The sequence below is a fragment of the Epinephelus lanceolatus genome, chromosome 18 (assembly GCF_041903045.1).
Source record: "Epinephelus lanceolatus isolate andai-2023 chromosome 18, ASM4190304v1, whole genome shotgun sequence".
NCBI lineage: Eukaryota > Metazoa > Chordata > Actinopteri > Perciformes > Serranidae > Epinephelus > Epinephelus lanceolatus.
Genome location: NC_135751.1, coordinates 31488145 through 31513257, shown reverse-complemented (window position 1 = coordinate 31513257; position 25113 = coordinate 31488145). Strand labels below are relative to the sequence as shown.

At 42.1% G+C, this 25113-nt stretch overlaps 1 protein-coding gene across 1 annotated transcript; it reads left to right on the top strand.

Moving 5' to 3' along the window:
- Window positions 1-7767: 7767 nt before the first annotated feature.
- On the top strand, window positions 7768-23920 carry LOC117268662 (ras-related protein Rab-37). The gene is made up of 9 exons (XM_033645298.2): window positions 7768-8297; window positions 10704-10814; window positions 12791-12832; window positions 14705-14771; window positions 14985-15037; window positions 15445-15510; window positions 16323-16379; window positions 16456-16532; window positions 23563-23920. The coding sequence occupies exons 1-9, from the start codon at window positions 8187-8189 to the stop codon at window positions 23666-23668; spliced, it is 690 nt and encodes a 229-aa protein (XP_033501189.1). The 5' UTR covers window positions 7768-8186; the 3' UTR covers window positions 23669-23920.
- The last annotated feature ends 1193 nt before the right edge of the window (window positions 23921-25113 follow it).

Here is a 25113-nt window from a genome sequence, read left to right as displayed (position 1 = left end):
TAAAATCAATTCTAAATGTAACAGGAAGCCAAGCCAAGATTTAGAAACACTGATTTGTAACATGAAAGTATTTTTACTGGTTTTAATCAGCTGGTCCGTTCGTTTTAGAGAGGAAGAGACCTGTGGATAATTCAGCTCCTGGTAAAAAACTCCTGAACAATGAACACTGAAGGAATTCTAACCGGGAGAAGTTTCAGCTGGTTGCAATCTGCAGTCTTTACCACTAGATGCCACTAAATCCCCCTAAATCTCACACACTGTTCCTTTAAGTAGCCGCTGCTGTGTGATGAGTTACGATGATGTGATGATATCCCTTAGTGTAGGTATGTATGATTAAATTATTATCCACTAGATTCATTGTATATACGAGAGTCTTGGGTTTCTACTCAGCACTTTCATGGTAACTATCTCATTATGACACGTCTCTGGGGCTTGCTCTTGATGAACCCAAACAACTCTGAGAAGTCTCATGTTGCCATGGAGACATATTCAGGATCTCTACCCCTGCTATAGGTCCCTCGCCACAGTAACCCCTCCCCACCTCCATATATAGATTCAGTTCCACATGTGCTTCCTGGAGATAAAGTGCCCCCTCGCTGCTGCTCTGCTCTCCAACAGCGTTTGTCCTGAGAACGTTTACATGCCGGCATCAAAATTTGATGAAGGAGGTATGAAATAGTAATATGTTGATTTCACAGTGGCCAGCTAAACAGCGCACAAACACGGTGTGAGTCATGCACACAGCAGCTTGCCTCTGGTCTGCATCATTTGTACTTGAGGGCCAATTTGTGCTTGTACCCACTCACACTGCGGGAAAAAAACATTTCCCGTAATGCCTGTTATTCAGAAATGAAACAATAGCATCTTATATTGTTTATACACTGTACATTTTGTTTCGCAAAGGTCACCATCTATTTGCTGGATTTCTGAGGCTTTTATCTGTACTTTCAGCATAAAAGTTGTTGCTTTACTCAGCACTTTGGACGACTACATCTTCAAAGAGAGCTCCACAAATATTCACTTTAAAGCAGCAGATAGTCTGATTTCCATCCTGTATATCTGCTCTGACTGTCACAGTGTTGTTTTTAATGGGAGAGCAAAGTCAAATGTGCAGAACTTGTGGATGTCAGTGATTAAAGTGAACGTATTGCGAGCTGCACAGCGCTGCATGCTGTAATGCTGCGCAGCATGTGGGCTCTTTGAGACTGCAGATAAGAGGCAGGCAGCAGGTCCAGCCTGCTGGAGGAGGAGGTGGAGGAAGAGGAGGAGGGGGTTGATAAATGTCAACAAAAGATGCAAGCATTTGCTGCTGAGGAGCTCCAGGCTGGACGCCCCCGGCAACCCCCAATGAGATGATAACCATGGCGACAAGGCCGATTGATGCCTATACATCCAGCACTGTGGTGTCAAATCAGCAGATCCCTGCTGGGATGACGCATGACCCTCAGCCATGAGAACTGATGGTTATCACACCGGCGCTGACTGTTTGTTTTTAGTGTATGAGATTTGATTTGGCCAACAGTGGCGCAACAACTACTCAGATCTTTTACAAGTATGTAAAACTGAGGGTGTTAAATTTTTTGCGAAATATTAGATCATTTACCTCTTTAAGCCCTGAACAGTTATTTAAAATACTAAACAGCCAGTAACTACAGTTGTCAAATAAATGTAGTGGAGTAAAAAGTACAGTAATTCTCTCTGAAATGTGGTGAAGTAAAGTTATAAAGTGGCAAAAAATGGAAATAATTGTATCAAAATTATACTTAAAGTTCCCCATCCACTCAAAAATATGTTTTCCCTCTGTTTATGTCCCCTAAAATGTCTGACCTCGGCTTTACTGACTTGCATCTGCGCAGAGTTTGTCACTCGAGGGTTGTTTTCACATTCCCCTACTGAAAGATGTGATGTCTGTGCACTTCCCTAAAATCTGAGATTCAAAGGTATGCCAGGCAAACTAGATTAGATACATCCCTGATACAAAAGCTAGATAGAGAAACATGCATAAAAGGGGGAACAGACTTCAACAAAACACTGGCAAAGAAACCTGAAACCTCCTCCAGGACAGTGTCAGTACAGAGAGCAGAGTTAGCATTAGCATAGTGAAAGTTCTGACAGCAAACATTCTGTCACATGCTAACTGCAAGTTGCAGCAAAACAGACCTATCCCACTCCGGAGTCGGCGAAATCCGGTGCTTGGGTAGTGATTTGCGGTGTCAGACACAGATGAAAAGAGGCATTGGCATGATACATGGCCAGTCGCTGTTATAGTTTAACTGCGCTTAGCAGCATCAGGGAGAAACCTGGCGGGACAAGAACGAAAGTGAAGGCAGCAACAAACATTGACTTTCACTGGGAGAGCAGTGTTTGCATCCGGTAAGATTATAAAGCAAAGCCCTGTTCTTTTTTCCTAAACCTAACCCATGCTTTTGTTGCCTAAACTAACCATGTGCATTAGTTGTTGGAGGGAAAACCCCCCGCCAATTTACGTTTTTATACTGACGTAGTGTGTTTATTTTGAAAGAGACTGTACATAAACAGAAAATTTCCTGTGAAAACGGAAGTGTCATTTGAAAGAAGATAATGTATATAACAGGCAGAACTTGATACTACATCTCACAACTTCAACAACCAACACACCCAGGGTACCTTTCACCTGTCATATATGGAAGTGGAAGGTCCATGACTACATGTCGATATGTGACGAGGTTGGAGTGAGAATGTGTTAAGCAAAACTACTTGGTTGGGTTTAGAAAAACATCATGTTTTGGGTTAAAATAAGTGCATCATGGACGAACCTAAGTTGTATAAGGTTACATTAAAAGTCTGTGCTTGTCCGACCCGTCCACCTCCTCTCCCTTTCACCCTGTGCAGATCTTCTCGGTCTTTATACGATGTCAGTTTCTCTTAGTGTCAAACATTGCCAAAAATAGGTCTACATTTGAGTTAGTTGAATACCCAGTTTGATGCCAAAGGCTGATTTTTGTGTCAGCGGCATATTGAATTAGTATCAGAGAAGGCAAAGTCCATCTGGGAATGAAATCACCCTGATTAGGAGTGCACGAGAAGAGAAACGGGAATGAGGAAAGTAAACAAAAAGCTAAAGTCAACAGGCCGCCAGATCTAAGCAAACTTGTTATATTAGGTACGTTTTTTTTAGCCATTGACCTCTTTAGCACAAATGGTTCAGGATTTTATGTGTTATTGTTCCCTGGTGCACGGTAAATATCCTTAGATCTTTCAGCATCAGGTTGTGTTGTTAATGTGCTAATTGGCTAACTAGCACCTTGAATCTGTCCTGTCTGTCTTCCTGTTCCCCCTTTTTGAATGACAAATACAGACTACTGCCGTCTGCTGATAAGGGGAGTTATTTCCTCTCACACAAACGCAGAGCGTCCATGCTTGTTGGCCGTCGGCTGTAGTTCTGTGTTTAACTTGGCCGAGACAGAGGTGACACAACAGTCTGCCTTCGTCAGCACAGTTCTTTAATGTTAGTTTGGTGTGTCTGGGCCCTGGGGCTAACACTAGCCACCTTGATGCACACTGCTCTTTCAGCAGGTCAACCTAGTGCGGGCAGCGGTAGTAAAAGCAGTAAGAAAAATGTCTGCAAGCAGCGGTGTTAGGCGGTGCTAAGGCCAGATTCAGAATTTCTCAGTCAGGGAGAAAGGGTAGACCTGCTTCCAGCTCTATTTTTTTAACCATGTTAAACAATATATTAATCATAGCAGAGTGTTTTTATATACTTTAAAATGTATCTGTTCCCCTTGTTAGTGTAAGAATGAAGGCAGAACATCAGCCTGAGATGTGAGCAGCCATCTCTGATACAGTGGCACAGTTTGAGGCCCAAACACACACAATTATCCTCCAGCATCTTCCCAGTTGCTCTTCCCTCTTGAAGGCATTAACCCGTCACATTGCATTAGAGACCACTGAGCAATACACTGAGGGACAGCACAGAACATGTACAGTAACCTACACCATGTGCCCATACACAGTGTACTTGGCCTCAGGCGAGGAGGCAGCAGTGGAAACATGATGTCGCATCTCTCTGTGACTCTGTGCAGACCATCCTCGTGGGGGACAGCGGAGTGGGCAAGACCTCTCTGCTGGTCCAGTTCGACCAGGGCAAGTTCATCCCAGGGTCCTTCGCTGCCACTGTCGGCATCGGTTTCACAGTGAGTCCACACTTCCTGTCCTCCACAAACCTTCCTGTGCATGTTTTCTCTCCCACCTCCCTCCCTCCCCCTCTGTTATGCTTTTGACTTCACCCAAGTGATGAGAAGGGCACGTCACTGCGATGGGCTGTTTGTACTGAAATCATGATGTGACAGTGAAGCAAACCTTTTCTGTTTCTGTGCTGTTTGTGTGTCAGTGAAGTGCAGCATGAATGTGGTGCTCTCCAGTGTGGGATGTTCTCACTGCATTCATTACGATCCTTAACACTCCGTGTGTGTGCATTATTATGGTTAATGATGCCACTGCTATGATTAAATTAGTATGAAGACAGTACTGCTAATGAAAGTCGTGGCGGCGGGCTGTTTGCTGCTGGATGTTTGTAACAAAGCTGTTTTAAACAAGAGTGATTTTATGCTGTGTGACATGTGAGGGGGGATTTCATTCTGTGCAGCAAGTGGAGGCAAATGGAGACAGGGAAGATGTATGGCTCATTTAATGTATGTGTCTTCAGCTGTGATAACTCTGGCTTTGTGTCAGTGCCATTAGAGCAGCACAGAGGAGGCAGAAACCTGTGAGAAAGTATAAAATTGGCTTTGCCATTTCGCATTAGCATGAGTTTGTGGTAGTGTATGATTCAAGCTTCAGAAAACCCTGCAGAAAAACGCACCACTGAAACAAAATAAGTCACTCTGCTGCGTACGTCTACTGGATTTAAAGTCAAGAGTGAGACAGCGCCTGCAAATACACTTTGATCTTTTTTTTTTTTTACTATATTTTGGTAGGGCTTGGTGAAGATGATTTAAATAAAGTTCCTTAAAGGGACAATTCACCCTAAAATCAAAAGTACATATTGTTCCTCTTACCTGTAGTGCTGTTTATCAGTCTAGATTGTTTTGGTGTGAGTTGCACAGTGCTGGAGATATCGGCTGTAGAGATCTCTGTCTCCTCTCCAACATAATCACACTAACTGGCACTCAGCTCGTGGTGCTCAAAGCACCAAAAAATACATTTGAAAAACTCAACAGCAATGTCTCTTTCTATTTTGTGACAAGAAAATTTTGGTTCAGGGAAATTAAAACAGTTGGTTAGGTTAAGAGAACAAAAAAATACTTGGTGAAGTTTATTAAGAGATCCCAGTTTCAGCTGAAATAACTACGTACAGACTGTAAGTGATGTAAACTTACATAATTTGCATGGTTATGTAAAGTCTGTAAAGGCAAATAACTACATTGACTTTTGGTTTCCCGCCAAGCAGCAGCCTCTGAGGCTGAGGAATAAAGCCAATGCAGTAGTGCAGTTCCTCTAAAGGCCAATCAATCCCCACAGACCCCCATGTTAAAATGCCCAACTTAATATCAGACATGTTTACAGCCTGGTACAAAAAAGGTTTTGGTCTCGATAGCTAACTTCAATACGGGGGGACTCCTTGCTCCTCACGGTCTTGTCCAAATATGGTCGCTCAAAAAAAAAAAAAAACAACAACAACCAAAAAAACAAGTTGGCCAGAAAATGCCAAACTCAAAGCTTCGTAAAGGCAGTCAACAAACCAATGGGTGACATCATGGTGACAACATCCATTATTTTATACAGACTATCTTTCACCAAGTACATGAACAGTAGCCTTCTGGTTGAAAATACATGTTTGTTTGATGCATCCACCCCTTCACCCGCCATATGCAGACTATCTTGCTCTTTATACATAATTCGCGTGTCCACCGTGACAATTGCCAGTACATTTTAACATAATTCATGCTCACCACCACGTAAGCCTTTGTGTCCATTTCACATTTTTCTATGAGACCTGGCTGAGGGAAGAAAAGTTCCTACATGAAACTGCTCACAACAATGTCTGTGGATTATCTTGAGTAACAGGGCCATGATTTCTGGAAAGAGACATTGCTGTTGAGATTTCAAATGTATTCTTTTTTTGCACTTTGAGCACCACAAGCCGAGTGCAATATGGGGGTGAACTGTCCCTTTAAGGGCACTTTATTTTGATTATCTTTGCCAAGCCCTACCAAAATAAAGTAGATGCACACTTCCCTCTGTGCGGTGATGCTGTTGGCGAGTCTAGTTTGGTAGAAAGAAAACAGTTCCTGCATGAAACTGCTCACACCAAGGTCTGTGGATTATCTTGAGTAACATGGTCATGATATCTGGAAAGAGACATTGCTGTTGAGTTTTTCAAATGCAGTTTTAGGCGCTTTGTGGCACCACCAATATACTGGAGAGAAGGCAGACATCTCCACGGCCAATATCTGCAACACTCTGCAACTCACACCAAAACAATCTAGACTGATAGATAACACTACAGGTAAGAGGAACAATTGTGAACTGTCCCTTTAAGGCACTTAACTGTGATTATCTTAACCAAGCTCTACCAAAATAAAGTAAAAAAACAAAACAAAGATCAGAGTGTATTTGCAGGTGTCGTCTTACTCTTGACTTTAAATCCAGGAGACGTACGCAGTAGAGTGACTTATTTTGTTTCTGGTGCATTCTGCAGAGTTTTCTGAAGTTTGAATCATACAAACTCATGCTAATGCAAAATGGCAAAGCCAATTTTATACTTACATACTTGAGAGAAGGCAGACATCCCTACGACTGATATCTCCAACACTCTGCGGCTCAAATTAAAACAATCTGGACTGATAAACAGCACTACAGGTAAGATGAGAAATATGTATTTTTATATTTGGGGATGAGCTGTCCCTTTAAATGAACACAAGGAGGAACATTTTTGACATTTAGATACACTTCTCTTTACAGCTTTCATATAAACCACATACCAGAACTGCTCTTTGACCCTAGTGATAATAAACCAACCATTCAATCATCTCCATCCACAACTCAACGTTTCATCACCATGTTGATGTCAGAGGGGTGAGATGTTGCCTGCAGCCGCCCCTGACACAGACTGATGACTTCATATGTTTGGACAAGAGATTGCATAACATGAATGATCTCTGACCATGTGTCATTAGTCCTGTCAGCACTCAGAGAGGAGCGGAGACTTGACTTGAACACTGGGGGGAGACAAACACTAGAGGAAAAGATTCATTTTTAGACTGAGTGAAACCATTTTAGACATGTATGACATGCTAATTAAATGAGGGGATTTGGGGGTATTTATAGAATCATTTGTTCTTGACAAGAAGAGACTTGGGTAATTGTTTGTTTGCCTGCTGTGTGGAGGGATTTAAATGGAAGAAATATGGGTAGATAAGAAGCAATCACAAATGGGAACTACTTTTTGTTAATATAAAATGGTCTTGTGGGTAATTTTCTGAGGTGTTCATGAAGGAAACGTTTGAATAAAGGGTTCTGGATAAGGTTTGCGCGCCATTTTACGCAACAGAATGAACAATATCTGAAGGAGGAAATGTCATGCTTTACATCAAGTGTGTTTAAACTAATAGCTCACAGCTCAGCCTCTTCCCACCTCTCTTTCCTCCTCTCCTCTCTGACCCTCTCAATGATCGAGCACCACCTGTGGCGGATGAGTCAGCCATCAGCGCGCTTGACCCCCGCAGCTGTCATTGGGCACAATGTCAGCCTCAGAGACAGACTGATGTTCTCACTCACAAGAAACCCTGAGTGTTGTCGGAGCTGCCGACGTCCTCACGTGCTCAGTTAATCATCTGCCCACGCCAGGATGCAGAGAAATGTTTCCGCTTGTTTGTCATCACCGCGTTCTCTCCTGACTGGTGGATGTTAGACGCCGCCGCCGATTGTTTTTCAAGTTTTGACCTGTCGCTTCCGTCTTTTTGACAGTGCGATATCAAAGTGTGATTTTTTTTCTTCTTCTTCTCCTTCTTCCTCTCTCCTCGGGAAGCGCCTGGTGATCATTTTGTGGCCACACGCAGTAATGCGAGCAGAGGGGCTGGAGGCTGGCGGAGACCGGGACTGATCTTCACACACACCGTGCGCGTCTCTTTTCTTTCTTTGGACACATCTCGGAGAGATAACTGTGGTTTGGCTTCCTCAGCCCGCGCTCTCTTCTTGGCATTGCGATGTCCACAAGGAAGACATCGTTGACGGACAAGCAGGCTAAAAACGGGACGTCAAAATATGTGTTGGAGAGATGCGCTTCTATTAACGAGTATTATGATATTGCCTTCAAGGTGTGTATCTCCGTCCTTATCTTGTGTGTTGTTTTTCTTCTTTGTGGTGGAACAGGTGTCTAAATGTAGCTTTGACACAGAAACAACTGGGTGTACCTGCAGCAACAACATCTGGAGAATGAGTGAAAAGCATTAACTATCATGCATTCTCCTTATTAACCAGGCCATGATCAGTGACTGTACACAGCAGACACTGATGCTTTAATGTGAAGTCTCTTTGAGCCTTTAAAATCTCTCGAGGTCGCTTTGTCCGCCCTTCTGTACACGCAAATATTTGCTGAGGGTGTACTTGTTGCTCCCTCCCATTAAGTGTTGATTAAAGCAGCACGGGCACACCTGTAACTGTCTAATGAAAGAGCCACAGACAAAAGGCAAAGTTAAATTCAAGTTTAATTGCATTATTATCTGCACAGCGAGGCAGCCATTCACTGTGGGAATATCTGCGCTGGGTGGATTGTATAATTACACACACCCCTGTTGTTGTAATTATATTGATTAGTTTGGGACTGAAAAATGATGAGTTAAAATTACACAGTTGGCTCCAGCACCTTGAGTCCTCTCTCCTGAACAGTGTCACATGTTGGTGGCAGCTCAGACACACACAGTAGATCACAACACTTTCTGCAGTTGCCATATAATGAACTGAAATCTTAACCAAAATAAGACATTGCACGAAATTATCATCTGACTCCAACATCATGATCCCAGTTGTGAAATATTTTCCTCACTTAAAGGAACAGTGTGTAAGATTTAGGGTGGTCTAGTGGCATCTAGCAGTGATTGCAGTTGATGCAGTTATCCGCAGAGGTCTTTCTGTCTCCAAAACAAATAGACCAGGTGATTGAAACTGGTAAAAACACTGAATACAGCAGGTTTGCGTTAAAAAATAAGTGGTCGCTGTTGTGACAGAGGTGTAGCTAACTGTAGTGGCAGACACAAAAATGTTAAAATGCAAATGGCCCTATGTAGGCCCTACCTGGTTTGTCTTTTCTGGGCTACTGTGGAAACATAGGCTTATGCTTCAGCATTCATTGGAGCCAGGCCCTGTGGTGAAAGGTAATTACTGGGCCCCAGTGCACGCTATTGTGCATGATCAGAAACTTGACATTGGATAACATCAACATACATGTCACGCAGCAATCATCATCGCATATCTGTGTATAACAAAAAAATACCAACGAAAATAGGAAATTATTACTTTATTTGAACAATTTTTATGGTTGATTCACAGTTATAGAATCAGCATAACATTTTGTAATAGATGCTACTGACTATCTACAAAAAAAGTAAAAGAAACATTTGCCTTTTTTAAGTGCATGTCTATCAAGTGGCACTGTTTCTAATTTATTGATGGTTCGTCTTTGAACACAGGCATATTTTCAAGTTGGCAGTCACTCATACAGGCCCATTCTCCACCCAACCCATTGTTCAGTCTCTGAAAATCTATATTAACGCCCCTGGCCAGGTCCCCAGGAACACCGCTCAGCCTTGCTTTCAATTTATCCATTGGCCTATTCGCGGTATTACAACAGCTAAAAAATCCCCTGTGGCCTAAAAACTTTTTCCCACAGAGACGAGCATTGTAAAGAGACGTCTGTAAAACCGTAGACAGGGCACCTCAGACTGCAAACATTATGACCCTTTTTTATGAATGTTTGAGCCATGGTGGTTTTATATATTGTTAAAACTTTTGTGAAGTTGAGAAAAGCAATGTTAAGTCTAGGAGCCAAGTGAGAACTCATGGGTGGGGCTAGAAACCTTTTTGGCATATGCACTATGCAAGTAACTCCATTGGAGTGAATAGGCGCCACCTTGGCAGCTGCTATCTAGTAATTATTATGCATCTATGGTTGCTGCCTGTGCAGGATTGCTAAGAGGATGTTCAGTTGTGCCACTCTGCTAAACTAGGCTACTCAGCCTACTAGCATAACAGTATAGGCTAGCTGTTTTTATTCTCTATTAGGTATTTATTACCAAGATGTTAATTATTGATTATAAATGTATTTCATTTACAGGAAACAACCACAGAGTACCAAAGTAAATTTAGCTTTAGCAGCCAGCAGCTAACTTATCTAGCCAAATTTGGTGCTCTTGTTTTGAGGCTTTGGTTTTGTCTTTGAAATATTCTTTTTAAATTCTATGTTAAAACAAGTCAGATTCGGTATTTTTACTGAACTAAAGAAAGCATGCTTATTATATTATATTTAATCTCTGCCAGTATCTCCCCCCATATCCTACACACTGGACCTTTAATTGCAAAATCATTTATGCAACACACTCCTCAGCTTTAATTTCCTCTTCAGAGGAGATTGTAATTCTTATCTTATCATGTATGAACTGTCAGTCATGTCTTTGGCCCAGTGTAACCTGCTGTCCCTCTTCTCTGGTGGTGGGTTTGCTCTTTAGGTGATGCTGCTGGGAGACTCGTCTGTGGGGAAGACATGCGTCTTGGTGCGCTTTAAAGATGGGGCATTTCTGGGAGGCAACTTTATAGCCACCGTTGGAATAGACTTTAGGGTGAGACAGAGATGCTGTTGAAGCGTCTCACAGAATGACTCATTATTCATTATTTCTGTGTTTGTGTTATATGCTTGCTACTATCATGAGGAAATAGTCATGAGAAACAATCCCTAATGATATTTACAAAGCAACAAAGGATCCACTTGTTAGAGCGACTGCGGACCAATTATCACCCTATTTACGAGCGGAACACTTCGTCATTCTGAGATGATGGTGCCAAATGTACAAACCATCTCACCAATAAGTCAAGTTCACAGACCACTTGTGCTGCGAGGCTCTGCGGACTGCCTCATAAATGTCTTGGCAGGTGCCTGCCCACGTCTCTGTCTCCTGGAGAGATTGGCTGCAGCTCAGCTCGGTCCTGGAGGAGTCACACTGCTGACAGACAAGCTCCTAGTCACATACACCTCACGCACACACACACACACACACACACAGACCCACGCAGTGACTGTCACTGAATTTGGAGCAGATTTCTACTGTACAGCATCTCTTCCTCTGCTGGGTTGAACATGAAAACAGGCGGCGTGGAGCGAGTGTTTCGACCTCCTGTTTCCCTCCAATCATGGGAAAACACTCACACTAATGGCAAGTCAAGTAGGGGTGGTTCGAGGAGGAAATTGTGTTGCATTAGCCTGAGTGATGTATTGTCTTCTTTGGATGGCGGTGTAGACATTAGGGAGCGTAATGGATGTCTGACAGATAGAGGTATATGGACGTTGTCTATTCAGAAGCGTGGACATGCAGTCTTACCACCACTCAGGCAAAAGCAACAAGTACTGCAGCCAGTCTCCATTCATAAAATGCGTTACAAAAGGGAACACACACTGGTTTACACTTGCAGAAAACACGATGAGTTTAGTGTCATGCTATTCATTCAGAAGAATGGCTCTTAATGCAAGCAATTACCATTTTCTGGCTTGTTATGAAGAGGAGCAAAGCTGCTTAGAAACAGAGTCGTCTGAGAGGAGCAGTTGAGTCAATATGCTGAGGTTGTCCTCTGTGCATGGATAGGCAGGCAGGCTGTTGTGGCAGCTTGTAACATGGCCGGTCTATTTTCGGCATGCTTCCTTGTAGCAGTTACTCAGCATGCAGGCTCCTCTCACGTCATAATTGAGGGAAAAATGGAAACCCATGGCAACTAATGCAGGGGTTGAACCATGTCCATTCTGGCAAGGCAGAGGATTCAGCAGGTGGCAGATTTAGCGTTAACACTCTCTTTAGCTCTGTCTGCATTTCTTTTGGTTTGTGCTTGTGCATTCGCAGGAAAGGCAGGGGCTGTTTGTGTTGACCTGTCACTGATACGAGGTGATGAAGTGATTGAGGAAGTGCTGCAGAATATTTGCTAGTTGCACTTCCTTCATCTTTCTGTGGTGGTTTTTGCTGTGCAAGGCTGAATGCGGTTGTGACCTGGCTTGTTGCTGTAGCAGGTCATGAAAGCTTAATGAAACGTAAATGAAACAGAGTGTGAAGGAGCCTGTGTTTTTGTTCTTGGTGTTGCATGTTGGAGCAGGCATGTTAAATTCTGCATATCACCTGAGCCCGTATTTCCACTTCATTCTTAATCCAACACATTCATCGGTCACACGCGTCACCTTTTTTTTCTTGCGGGGTGCCTAAACTATTTTAAGCCAATCTTTTCTCTACAGGAAATCAGAGGGCACCCCTACGGGGCTCCAGGAAATTAACGGGGGAGTCAGTTGTTATGCTGCCAGTCGTCTTTCTCACTGTTGTGTAATTAAGTCTAATCCCAGGACCTTGTTGTTGTGTGGGTGTTGCAAATTACTTTCTCTGCCAGCATTCAAAACCACTTTTAGTTGTCTTGTTTCTTTTACCACATGCTGAGTCTCTAAGCTTTTTTTAGTCTGCCGTGATGTTCGTCATTTATTTCTGTGCAGTTTTCACAACACTCCAGTCTTTAAAGCATATGGTGGGTTGACAGTCTCTCACAGCTCTTCTTCTCATGTCTGCAGAATAAAGTGGTGGATGTCGACAACCTCAAAGTCAAACTCCAGGTGAGAACGCGGACATTTTCTCAAGATCTGAGTGTACATTACACCACCAAATGACAAATCATGTCATGCGTCAGCTGTTGACCTACATATTGAGTCAACTGGTAGATCATGCAGAATCAAAAATAATCTGAAGAGTGATTTACAAATAATGGTTGACCTAAATATGCTTTATACTCACTTGAATGTCATTGTTTGCATTGCCAATCTGATCAAAGCCTGATATTGTAGTAATATGAGCAACTGTGCAGGGTTATGTGCCAACTGAAAGCTGTCCATCTAAGTTACATTCCTGTCAATCATCATAACCACAAGGCTACTTAGTTTACGTTCTAGCATGACCAGTTTAACTGTTTTTATTCTCTATGACCAGATCTACCTTATCTATGTGGGATAAGTAACTAAATTACCAAGATGTTCATTAATTAGAAATTATATGTTTCATTTGTGTGAAACAACTAACAGTTCAGGCAGGACAACTTAAGCCAAATAAAACTTTATTTCCATTTGCAATCATAAATTTGGCAGTATGGCTCTGTTCTGTGGCCTCTCTGCCTTTCCAAGGCCTATGTGGAATGTCTGAAGGCAGAGAGAGCACACCTCTCTGCCCTTCCACGTGCCTACATGGAAAGCCTAAGGGGTTATACACATGCCGTGTCTTTAACTGCCTGGAAAACACAAGGTCAATTGCTGGGCGTTACTTTTGTGGCTTTTTGTGCCAGCTTTCAAGAGCGCTGTGGCAGATTGCGTCTGAGGCTGCTAAGCAAACTTAAGAAGCACTGTATCATAGCCTGTTTACCTGAAATCCTGAGTGCAGAGCTGATCTTCTTCCAAGTGCTGTTTAGAAGTGTGTAGGCCTGTCATCCGTGGGACAGATGTAAAGCTCTGGGTAACCCTGCTCTAAAATGATCAACTTTTCCATGTTTACAGACTGATATTTACGGAAGAAGGTAAAGGTATCTGTCGGTTGTGATTGGTCGTTCCTCGTCACATGACATGCCGTGCGCACTGCTACGTTCCAAAAGTTAAACTTGGGCCACTCTGGCATTTCAGTGTGCCTGCTGCCCGTCTACATTGAAAGCAATTAATTTGAGGGCGCAAAAAAATTGCAGCATGTGTATGGTCCCTAAGGCAGAGAGAGCAAACCTCCCTGCCCTTCCATGCGCCTACATGGAAAACCTAAGGCAGGGAGAGCAAACAGCAAAGACCCCCCGGGAACAGAACAGAGCAGCATCAATGACAAACAGAAATGACATTGATAAGGCAGACACAGCATGAAAAGGAGGAGCTGGGGTGGAGGCACATTGCAAAGCAGCATACAGAGGAAGCAGCAACAGTAGGCAGGCCAGAGCAGTTTAAATAGGGCGCCCTGGATGAGATTAACCAATTGGTTTCATAGAAAGGAATCATGTGATTCATCAACTGACTCCCTTCCATCTATCAGCAGCTCCATCAGTTGATTGGGCTGTTTGAGATCAGCTGATGTAGCTGGGATGTGAGCTGAGCTTGACATCGTGTCCTGCCTGAACTAACGCTATGCTCAATTTAGGGGCTACAGAAGTAAATTGTGCTAAAGCAGCTAGCATCTGACTCACCTGACCAGCATGTTTGAAGCAGCTAAAATGGCTCTCTTGCTTTGACAGTTTATGTTTTAGCTGTTTTCTTTAAAATAATACAGCTTATTTTTGTTCTATGTTAAAATAACACCAGATCCTGACTGACTAAATATATAGTTTTTATATTTCGGCTTTGTAAGGTGGTAGCTTATAATGGTATGTTTCTGCTTTTGGCTGCGGAGGATTTGCAGTTTGGACTGTTCAGGATGTTCAGTTTTCCCACATTAGCTGCTGTGTAATTATGTGGTTTGTTACGCAGATCTGGGATACAGCTGGCCAAGAGAGATTCCGAAGCGTAACGCACGCCTACTACAGAGATGCCCAGGGTGACCTTTCCTTTTTATATTTCACTTCCTCATGCTCGCTATACTGTGTGTGTGTTAGTGTGTGGGAGCAGGTGGTGTAGGTAAGGGTTGCCACCTGGCTGAGATGTTTACTTTTTATTATTGTGCATAGAAAGTGTGTGTGTAGGTGTCAATGTGTGTGTTGCATAAGACAGTGTGCAGAAAACAATAAAGGTGTTCTGTTTCCTTTCACAGCGTTACTTCTGCTTTATGATATCACCAGCAAGATGTCGTTTGACAATATCAGGGTAAGGCTGGATCAAATTACTTTTCCCTCCCACTCTCTTTCTCTTTCTCTCTTCTCTTTTCATTTTCACTTCCTAAAACCCTTTCAAGCTGAACGCCTCACTCTGTCTGTTTACATGCAAAGTACTTCGAGGACCTGCAACATTTTCTCACAGCCCTCTTTGGAAATGACATGATGTTATCGTTTGCTTCGCTACACAGTCCCCAGTTTCAGTAATGAAAAGCAATAAAAGTGTTCAAGGATAAGAGTGACTCAGTCTCACTGTGATTGATTGGAGGACGGTAATAATGCACGGCTCAGGAGGAGAGCAGAAAATGCAGACTTTAAGTGGTGGTATTTGTTTTGTTTATGGACCAATCTCTCCTTCTCCTCCCCTCCTGTATCTGTCTGTCTTGTATACTTTGAAAGGCTTGGCTGACTGAAATACATGAGTATGCCCAGAAGGATGTGGTCATCATGTTGCTCGGCAACAAGGTGAGCAAAGCTTCCTTTTTTTGCGTTACATAAAAAAAGATCAGGAGGATAACTGGTCTCTTAGCACAATTTTAACACGCTATTATCACACTCAGGCAGACATGTGAATGCTTAAGAGCCAGAAAACGCCTCTACCATGCAGCACATGCATGAATGAAAACTCTCAGTCGCTTAACATTTACAAGTGAGACGCAGTCTTAAATGTGTTTGTGTGTCTTCATTGATTTATGTTTTGGTCTGTGAGGAGAATTTCCCTGCGGTGAAAATAAAGTTGGTCCATTTACAGAATTGTCCACATCAACACATTAATTTCTTACCCATTACCCAATGTTATTTGATCATTATGACTGAGGATACAAACAAAGTCCGCCACAGAAATGACTTATCACTTCGCCTCAAGCTTCCCTTGCACGTAACCATTTCCTTCCCAGTGCTGCTGGTGATGAAAATGAAAATGTTATGTCTCATTGCAACCAGCAGTCACAGCTGATATATTTCTAAGCTCCCTCTGGTGGCTCAGAGAGGACTCAACCTTCTCCAGGGTCAGAGATGTCACACAGCAGCAGCTCAGATCATTTGCTGTGAGAGTAGCAGGACTGCCGGCATCAGTCTATGGGAGCGCTGCTCTTTTTCTAGAGGTGGAGTTTCTGACATCTCATCAGTCTGGAGGAGCTCTGGCTCAGAGGCTGGCGGCAGAGATGAGGACGTGCCAGTTGACACGATGGTGCATCAGCTGTAGCTAATGGCGTGGTGAAACTGTGACCCTTCACCTCCGCTGTGATGACTTGTTTTCTCTCTCTGCTGTCTTACAGTCAGACATGGCTGCAGAGAGGGTCGTGAAGACGGAGGACGGAGAGAAGCTGGCAAAGGTAATGTATGGCTCCATGGGGTCATATTCTCAACAGGAGACACTCCACTCACTCCTCTAATGTTTTTCCATCATAGGAATATGGTGTACCATTTATGGAGACGAGTGCGAAGACAGGAGTCAATGTGGAGCTGGCCTTTCTCGCTATAGCAAAGTAAGTCCTAAAGCTGCATGAATCAATATTTTTATATTAGCAGTGGATGAAGTGACTAAGTGTAATGTATAAGATGTAGCTCAGAGTCACCACCTGACTCTGCAGTTCTCTTCAGCTCTGCAGAGCATTTCTTTAAGCTTCACTCTCACTGCTGTCATCATTGTTTCCAGCATCAGCAGAGAGCTCATGCAGACAGTCAAAAGTAGGGACTAGCTGCTAAACACAGCGGAGAATATAGCAGCTAAAAGATATTTCTGTTTGGAGGTGGTAGGGACCAAAAACAGAGCTAAAAGAGAATAAATATTGGACTGACATTTATCAAAAGGCCAGAAACACAACTCTAAATCAATGCTAATGTTACTATGTGTCTGCTGGATGTGTAAAGAGGCAACTGTAGGCTACAAAGTACCAGTAAGATGGGTGTATTATGTCAGTTTTGTGTTTTGGATCTCTGCGTTTTCATGCGGCCAAAAAAATATTAATGCAGGTTGAAGAGTTTCATGATCAGATGCTAATTTACCCTGCAATTAATAAACGTGTAGCCGTCTTGCTCCCTCTGTGAGTTCCCCAGCACAGATGCACAGATTCAGCACTTCATCTAAATGCCATACTTTTATTTTCTGCGGCCCAGCATACAACGACAAAATCAGTCCACAACATGTGCCTGTGGCTGCTACAACTCCACCAGTACATCTGGTGTCGTCGTCGTCGACATCTTTCACTCCATTCAGTCTTAAACTAAAACCTCAGGCAGTGTCCTTCTCCTCAGTCTGGGCTGCACTCATCTGAGGGCCAGCACACTGCTGCATGAAAAAGGGAGAGATGTAATCAGCACAAACCAGCAGCAGCTGTGACGATCAACTCACCTGGTGCTGCTCTCATGAGACATCCTCCCACATCTGTCCCCAGCATCTTACTCCTGACCACACACACCTCCACAACATGAAAAAAATAACAAAATAAAAAATGAGAAAATTTGATTTCCTTGGTTCCAGTTAAGTGATTCTGTTCTTTGTGGCAACAGTTTAACACTTTGAAGCTGCGAGCAACATCACTGTTCTTCTGTTTTCAGACGCCTTTCGCAAGTATTTAAATCTTTGAACCCGAGGAAATTGGTGCTATTTCTTTCAAAAACATGAAAAAAAAAAGGCGATGAGCAACTTGGTTAAGAAATGTTCCACACACACACACAAAAAGATAATAATAGAAAATTATTTTTAAAAAGCTGTGGGGGGGGGGGGGCGCTGATATTTATAATTATCATTATTATATATTTAGAATTATGTTACAGAATTATTATAAATTTGAGCTCCTTTTGGAGATCATTTCCTTATTTTATTTTTTTTACTTTTACTTTTTTTTCCCCTCTCTTTTTTCCCCACTAATTTTTTTGTTTTTAATTTTCTCTCTTTACTAATTTCTTGCTTATTTTTGGGGTAGTTTCTTCTACATTTGCTCACTGCCTTCTTCCCATGTTTTTGAAAGAAACCAAGCTGATTTTGCTGAGGTTTCAAAGGGTTAAGGAAGAGCTGTGTTTACATGCCCTCCTGCACAAAGTGAGGGCCTTAAATTAGGGGTGGGTGGTACCACAAAATTCAGTCTGATACCAAGTGTTACAGGGCCAGAATCACCAATATTGATACTGATGATTAAAAGCAGCATTATGTACTTTCCTGTAAAGGTGAGCAGTGTGTCGTGATTTATGAGGTGAATAATCAGTAACAGCTAATAATGACTACTTACAGTTTGAAAATGTAAAATTTACCACTGCTGAAGACCTGATTTGACTAAAATAGTTTCACGACAATATACGTGGATATTCCTCCTCTGAGCCTCTGAAAAGACAGTTGACTCTTGTCTCGTCTGTGTGTCAGGGGTCTGGATGCTGACACATTTCCCTCCTCCTCCGTTGTTTTGTGTCACAGCACCAAGATCTCTTACTCATGCTTTTTAACTCTTTTTTTTCATTCAGCCATCTCTGCAATTATGAATCAGATTAAACTAGTCACGATGTGCACTGCAGTGCAACACATATATGTTGTTTGAGTGCACACAAAATGACAACAACAACAGGGGCGTAAATATAGACAGTGCAGGCCCTGGGGTGGAGGGGCCTGTAGAGAGAACAGGCCCTTGCAGGTGATTCAGATTGGCACCTTGGAAATATTCCTGTATTCAAAGTTAAATGATAACAAAAAGATTATTATTCATTTAAATATGGTACCATTTGCTATATATGTCCTCAAAAAGGCAAAACCATCTGTCATGGTTCTCTATTTTCTTTTTATTGTTTCAAAAATGCTTTTTTCTATATAAGCTATAAAAACTAAAAATATACTATAAAAACTATTCAATTAAGTAATGAAATTTTTACTTTCTTTGATATTTTTGTCAGATATGCATTGACGACTGCTGGGAAATCTCTAAGCCAATGTTGTACAATGTCAAGCCTTTATTTGTCAAGACACTACATGCAGGATAGCGTGCACTAGGGCCTGTCGTAACTTCCTTATGCAGCTGGTGGAGAAGCAAAGAGTACATGCAGTTGGCATGTCTGTGACAACAGAGCACTGTTTACACATGCAGTTATTGTCTTGAAATACAAATTTGTACAATGTTGAGGAGAGAAACTGATCTCTCTTTTGGTATCAGTGCTGTTGGCAACTTCAAAATGAAAACGTAGTATATGTATTATCAATATTTTGGTATTGATCCACCCACCCCAACCATAAGTAACTTTTTTAAACTCGTGTGGATGAATTTGACTGTCCTGCACAGAGCCCTTACCTCTGTCCTATATAACATAGCAAGGATAAACTTGAACGCTGACTTTGAGTTAGACAACCTTTATTATCAAAACAACACAAAAAATGATCAACCACAAACTGGAGATAGACTCACTAAGAAGACTCTCAGACTCAGATGAAAGTTCAGGGTTTTTAATCAGGCAAAGTTTGGTACAAGGGTCAGTCACACAGGCAAAAGTATCCGAAAAGAACTTGCAAAAAGGGTCAAAAACACACACAGAGGGAACACTAGGGAAACAATAGAACTCCTACTCAAGGGTCAAGACGATCTGGTAACAAACAAGGGGAAGACGGGCTTAAATCAACTTAGACAAGGGAGACAATGAGACACAGGTGAAACACATTGGGGCGGGGCAAGGAATCACGAAGGAGGGAAACTTGACAGGACGTTGGATCTGCAACGAGATGAGACAGTAGTTATTAAAATAAAACAGAAAACACAGGGATGATAAATGAACATGAATCTAGGTAACTTGACGGACCATGACAAAAAAATGGTGAAAAAAGTTTTTCAAAAATCTGTTTGGAGCCACAATACATATTTGTGCCTTATAGTAACGGTAACATATTTAAATTAATTTAAATTAGCCTATAAACATTCCCAATAGGTCTAAATGAGCATTTATTAATATGTTTTACAAAAAAGTAGCTACTCTACAGAGGGCTATTTATGGTTATTTGGCACTTAACATGCTGGTCTTCTGTGGCAGCACTTCTATATAGCTTTGCTTTATATTCAAAGTTCAGTCTTTTTGGACTGATATCTGCAGCATTATGTCAGAGGTCATGAACACTGTGATCAAGCCAGAGCCTCTGCTCATTATTCTCGGAATATCTGAGACCTTCAGAAAGCTTAATGCCACACAGCAGAGTTTTCTCTCTTATCCCCTCATAACGTCAAAGAAATTAATTCTCATTTTATGGAACTGTCCCTACCTCTGAGATTTAACTAACACACTCCATTTGGAAAGGATAAGATGTGCCCTGAAAGATGGGCTCCAACAATTCAATAAAACCTGGAAACCCCTCATATCATACCTTGAAGCCACAAACCTAGCACAACAGTCCAAACCGCAGCACACACTGTACAACAACTGAGATGACTGAAGATTGATGGGTCTCTGTGGGTGGAGGGAGGTGGGAGGAGTGGAGAAGTGGTGTGGGTATGGGAGGGTAGGCCTGTGATTATGGGGAAAATGGTCAGCTTGCTTGCAATTGCACTTTATTTTTACTACCTTATTCAGTCTTACCTTTGTGCCTATTACAACATTTGATTTCCTTTAAATCTTAGAGTGTCAGGCACAACGGTAATGTTCAGAAACATTAGCCTTAAATGTAGATGTGGAATCCATCTGCTCAATAAAAGATATACAAAAAAACAACATTTTCCTTTTTGGTTTTGGAATCAAAAGCTAGCCTCACTCAGGAGACATAAGACTAGCCATCGCTATTCAGATTCTGCAAAGTTTAGGAAAAGGTCCCAGACAGTGGACGTATGAGGTACATAGTCGGCGAGATGTTACACATTTATACAACTGGAAAATGTAAGAATTATTTTAGGGCTACTAAAATGATAAATGAAAATTGCGTGTTAAAAAATAACACATTCATTTCCATAACATTTTTGGTCAAAGCTACAGGGAGCCACCGGAGAAGAGCGTTGCCTACCCTTGAGTCAAACTTTAATAGGACTGCCCCCGACTAAGAATTTTCCTAGTCAACCAATTGTCGCGATTTAGGGCCATTAGTCAACTAGTCACCTGCATGTTTACAATATTAATTTAATTATTAGATGATATATTTTGGGCAGGGCAACACAATGGTTTGAGTTGAAGGTGTGACAAAGAATAGTATCAGTAACATTGTTAACACTGTGCTACATTACAGAGAAATACAAAACCGTCCTAATGAACCTTCATTAATATAGGCCTATATTTTATCTACAAGTGCACGTCACACACTGAGCGAGCCGCCTGTTAATGACGCTGTGGGCTAATGGGCATGTAGCTACTTCCATGTTTCAGATGATACGTCATGTTTGTAGTCGACCAATGAAGATGAGTTTACATATCACCTTGGGTTCGTCCTTCACCTTCTCAAAATGATCCCACACTTTGGATTTCCTGCCCGACATGTTATTAACTAGCCTGTGGAGTAACCGCAGGTACCAGCCCTGGAAATTAACCTGACTCCTGCCTGACTGCTGAGTGTGGACACTTCCTGTATCTGTCCTGTCAAACTAAATTCCCACATGGTCCAGTCACATAGGCTTTGATTTATTTTGACAAGGCACAGCTCCTAACAGAGTTTCATGTTTTCTTTTTTGTTTTGTTTTGTTTTTCTACGACTAAGAGACCAATGAAATCTTGCCGACTAATGACCTTTCTGGTCGACTATGGTTTGGTCAACTAAGGCAACCCTTGACTCTATTGCCTGACATCAGAGCCCAGCCTCACAATAACACTCTTGTTGTTAGGTTTTGGTTTCTGGCTGCACCCCAAAGCAGAGACCAACGCAGGTGTATGGAAACAAAAGAGTTTATTGGTGAAGGACAAAGAAAATTACAGGTAGTGGAGGCAGGGAGATGGCTGGCTAGGAGATTGTCCACCGGTGGACAGAGGTGACATGAGGGCTGAGCACATGTAAAAACACTCCGGTACTGTAAACATTGAGACTGGCAATTGTGAGGATCATGGCAGCCTTTGGAAAACAGGGCAAAAATACAAGTAATCACAGAAATGCATAAGGCATGAAAAAAATCACTTGAGAAGCAACACTGGAAGAGAGTACACTTGGCATTACAGACACAGATGGAATTACCTGGAAGAGCAGTGGAATGAAGACCGGGTATATGTAGTTGATGAGTCGAGTGGAAACAGGTGTGCCTCATTAGCTGCAGTGGGAAGAGCCAGCCACGCCCCCTGCCACACACAAGCCTGGCAGGAAACAGAAACAGCGAGAGAATGAGAGAAAACCTGTGCAGTTAAGCTGATTTATTAATGTCTGTAGTCTTAGAATAAAACGCTCAACAGTCACATATGGGTGGGGATGCCTGGGTGTCCACTTACTTTTGGCCATTTCATTCTATTATTCAATGTAGTACAAGTTAACACAATGCGTGTGTAGCTACTTAAATATCCCTGAAGGATGGAGGTATTTTTATTTTAGACGTGACTGGTTAATCAGTTTGTGTGTCTTTATTCTGAGCTCTAAATCAAGGTCTGTTCACATTGTGGTTATAAAATGCTTCAAAGACACGACAGGTGGCAAGTCTGTAGAGTAGACCTTTCTCTACACCCCGCCACCCACCTAAATGAGAGAAAACGACAATGAGTAAAGGAAATTAACAGCAAAGAAAGAAAGAAAGAAAGCGAGTACGCTTCTCACAGAGAAGTTATTTGCACTTTTCTCATTTCCAGACTCATCTACAAGTGATCCCCAAAACAAATATTTTACGCTTCAAAGGCTACATCTTCTTTTATGTAGTTCTTGGCGGTAAGAAAATTAATGTTTCTACAGATGGTATTAAAAGTGCACCTTTCTCTGCTCGTAGTAGAAAAACCAAAATTAATTTCCAGTTGAATTGGGGTCGTGCCTCTGGAGCATGACCTCATAGTCTTCCTCTGAGGTTCCACATAAAGGGTTTGTATTTTAATCTTCTTCATGCACACAGACTTACTCTGCTCTTCTTCTCTGGGTGTTTTTATACTTTTCTTTGACTTGACGTCAACACTCAGGAGCCTCCCTCTGATTTCTGCTACTAATACACTCTAATGGTTTTTGGCTAATTTCTTGTTTGTTCCTGTTGACTCGTTATAATGGCATTCTGCATGTTTGAGGCTCCCTGTAGATCTTAACATTAACTGTGTAATTTCTACCTTTGACTGACTTCCTTGCGCACACACACCTTTTCTTATTGAAAGGCAGGAAATATAAAAACGGATTGATAATGACTGATTGTGCAGCACGTTCCCAGAGCTGTGGAAGAAAGTGATGTGGGTGATTTGCTATCTTCATGTGTATTTCAAGTGCAAGTTAGATTAAGTGATTCATGCCAGAGGCATTTTGATTAAATCTGAGTACAGATAGATGTTTCTCTCCCTCGCTCACTTGCTGTTTTATTCCTCTTCCCTTCTCATTTTCTTGATTTGCTCACCCTGCCTGTGCTCCATCCCACACGTCCACCCCCTCTGTTTCTAACTTCCTGTGTCTCTCTCCATCAGGGAGCTGAAGCACAGAGTGACACAGCAGCCAAATGAGCCCAAGTTCCAGATACACGACTACATCGAGTCTCAGAAGCAAAAGTCTGGCTGCTGCGGCCATATGTAGCTGATCCTGATTACCAGGCAGAGAGAGACACACAGAGAGAGATGGAGAGAGGGAGTTAGGAGTGGGAACGAGATAAACAAAAAAAAAACAACAAAAAAACAAGAAGTCTGCTGTCTTATGAAAAGCCAATCCCAGCACCAAATCTGAGAAGCGGACGACCTCGTCTTCTCCACTGAGCCTTTAGCTTGAATGGAAATCTGGATTGGCTGCCATCCCTTTTCTGAAATGTGAATTTAAAGCTCTTTTATGTCATGCGTAGAAATGTTTGTGGTCTTTGTGGTGACAGTTGTATCAAACTACAAGTCAGGAGTTACAATTTGAAATGCTATATCCATCTGCAGGGACTAACAGAAAACATTTGTCATTCTACTCTCATAGCTGCAAACTCAAAATCCCTCAGTGTTGGATTCAAGATATGGTTCCCTTGTGATTTGTGTAGATATAGAGTTTTTTTATTATATGGGTGAGGAAACATCTGTGCTTTGCCTGGGCAGAAATATTGCACTCAAAACTACTCCCTCAAAGTCTGCTTGAATCCACAGTGTCAGTACCAAATATCTAAATATCTTGTTCAGCTCTGAATAAAGTACAATTATCAGCAGGCCAAAGGCTGAGAGGCATTTCCAGCGTCATTTCTCAGCACTTGCTAACACTGCCAGCAGGGGTCAGTATCAAGCAGCAACCTCCAGGGCTGAAAATTGCAGTCTCCCATGAATGCCACTCAGCCTTGCGTCCTATTTTCCCCTGTGGCCACTCGTGGTATTGCAGCAAAAAAATCAAAAGACACATCTGTAAAATTGTTGACACCTTGAACTGCAAACAAGGTCAATTATGACCTTTTTGATTAGGAATTTTTGATCCATGATGGTTTTATATTTGTAAAACTTTTCTCGAGCCAAAAAAAAAGTGATTAAAAGAGATTAAAAAACTGCACATTTTGGTGAGAAGAAGTCAACCCAGAAGCTAGAAACTTTTCTTGAACAATTATCATTGGACTGGATAGGCACCATCGTTGGGTCCTGTATCTAGTCATTACGAGAAAATGAAGCCAACGCAGAAGTTCCAAAAACTGCACTTCCTTGAAGCTGGCTCCAACAGCGAATCAATCCCCATAAACCCCAATGTTAAAATGCCAGAAAAAAAACATGATTACAGCCTGGTACAAAAAATGGTTTTGGTCTCTTTAGCTAATGTCCCTGCTCATGACGATTGTACTGGGGTTGAATTTCTATATAACTCACCTGTTTAAAGTTCAACACACTTTAAGAGCTTGATTCTACCTGGTTTTAACATGTGTTGTGGTGATCTGAACACAAGTGGACAGCCAAGACAGATCTCTCTTCATATCTGTGTCTATCATGCATCTCCAGGTGACCGATTGTTTTCAGATTTCGTTACTGCTTACGTCACTTATTCTAGAGGGTAAAACATCCCTGTGCACATCT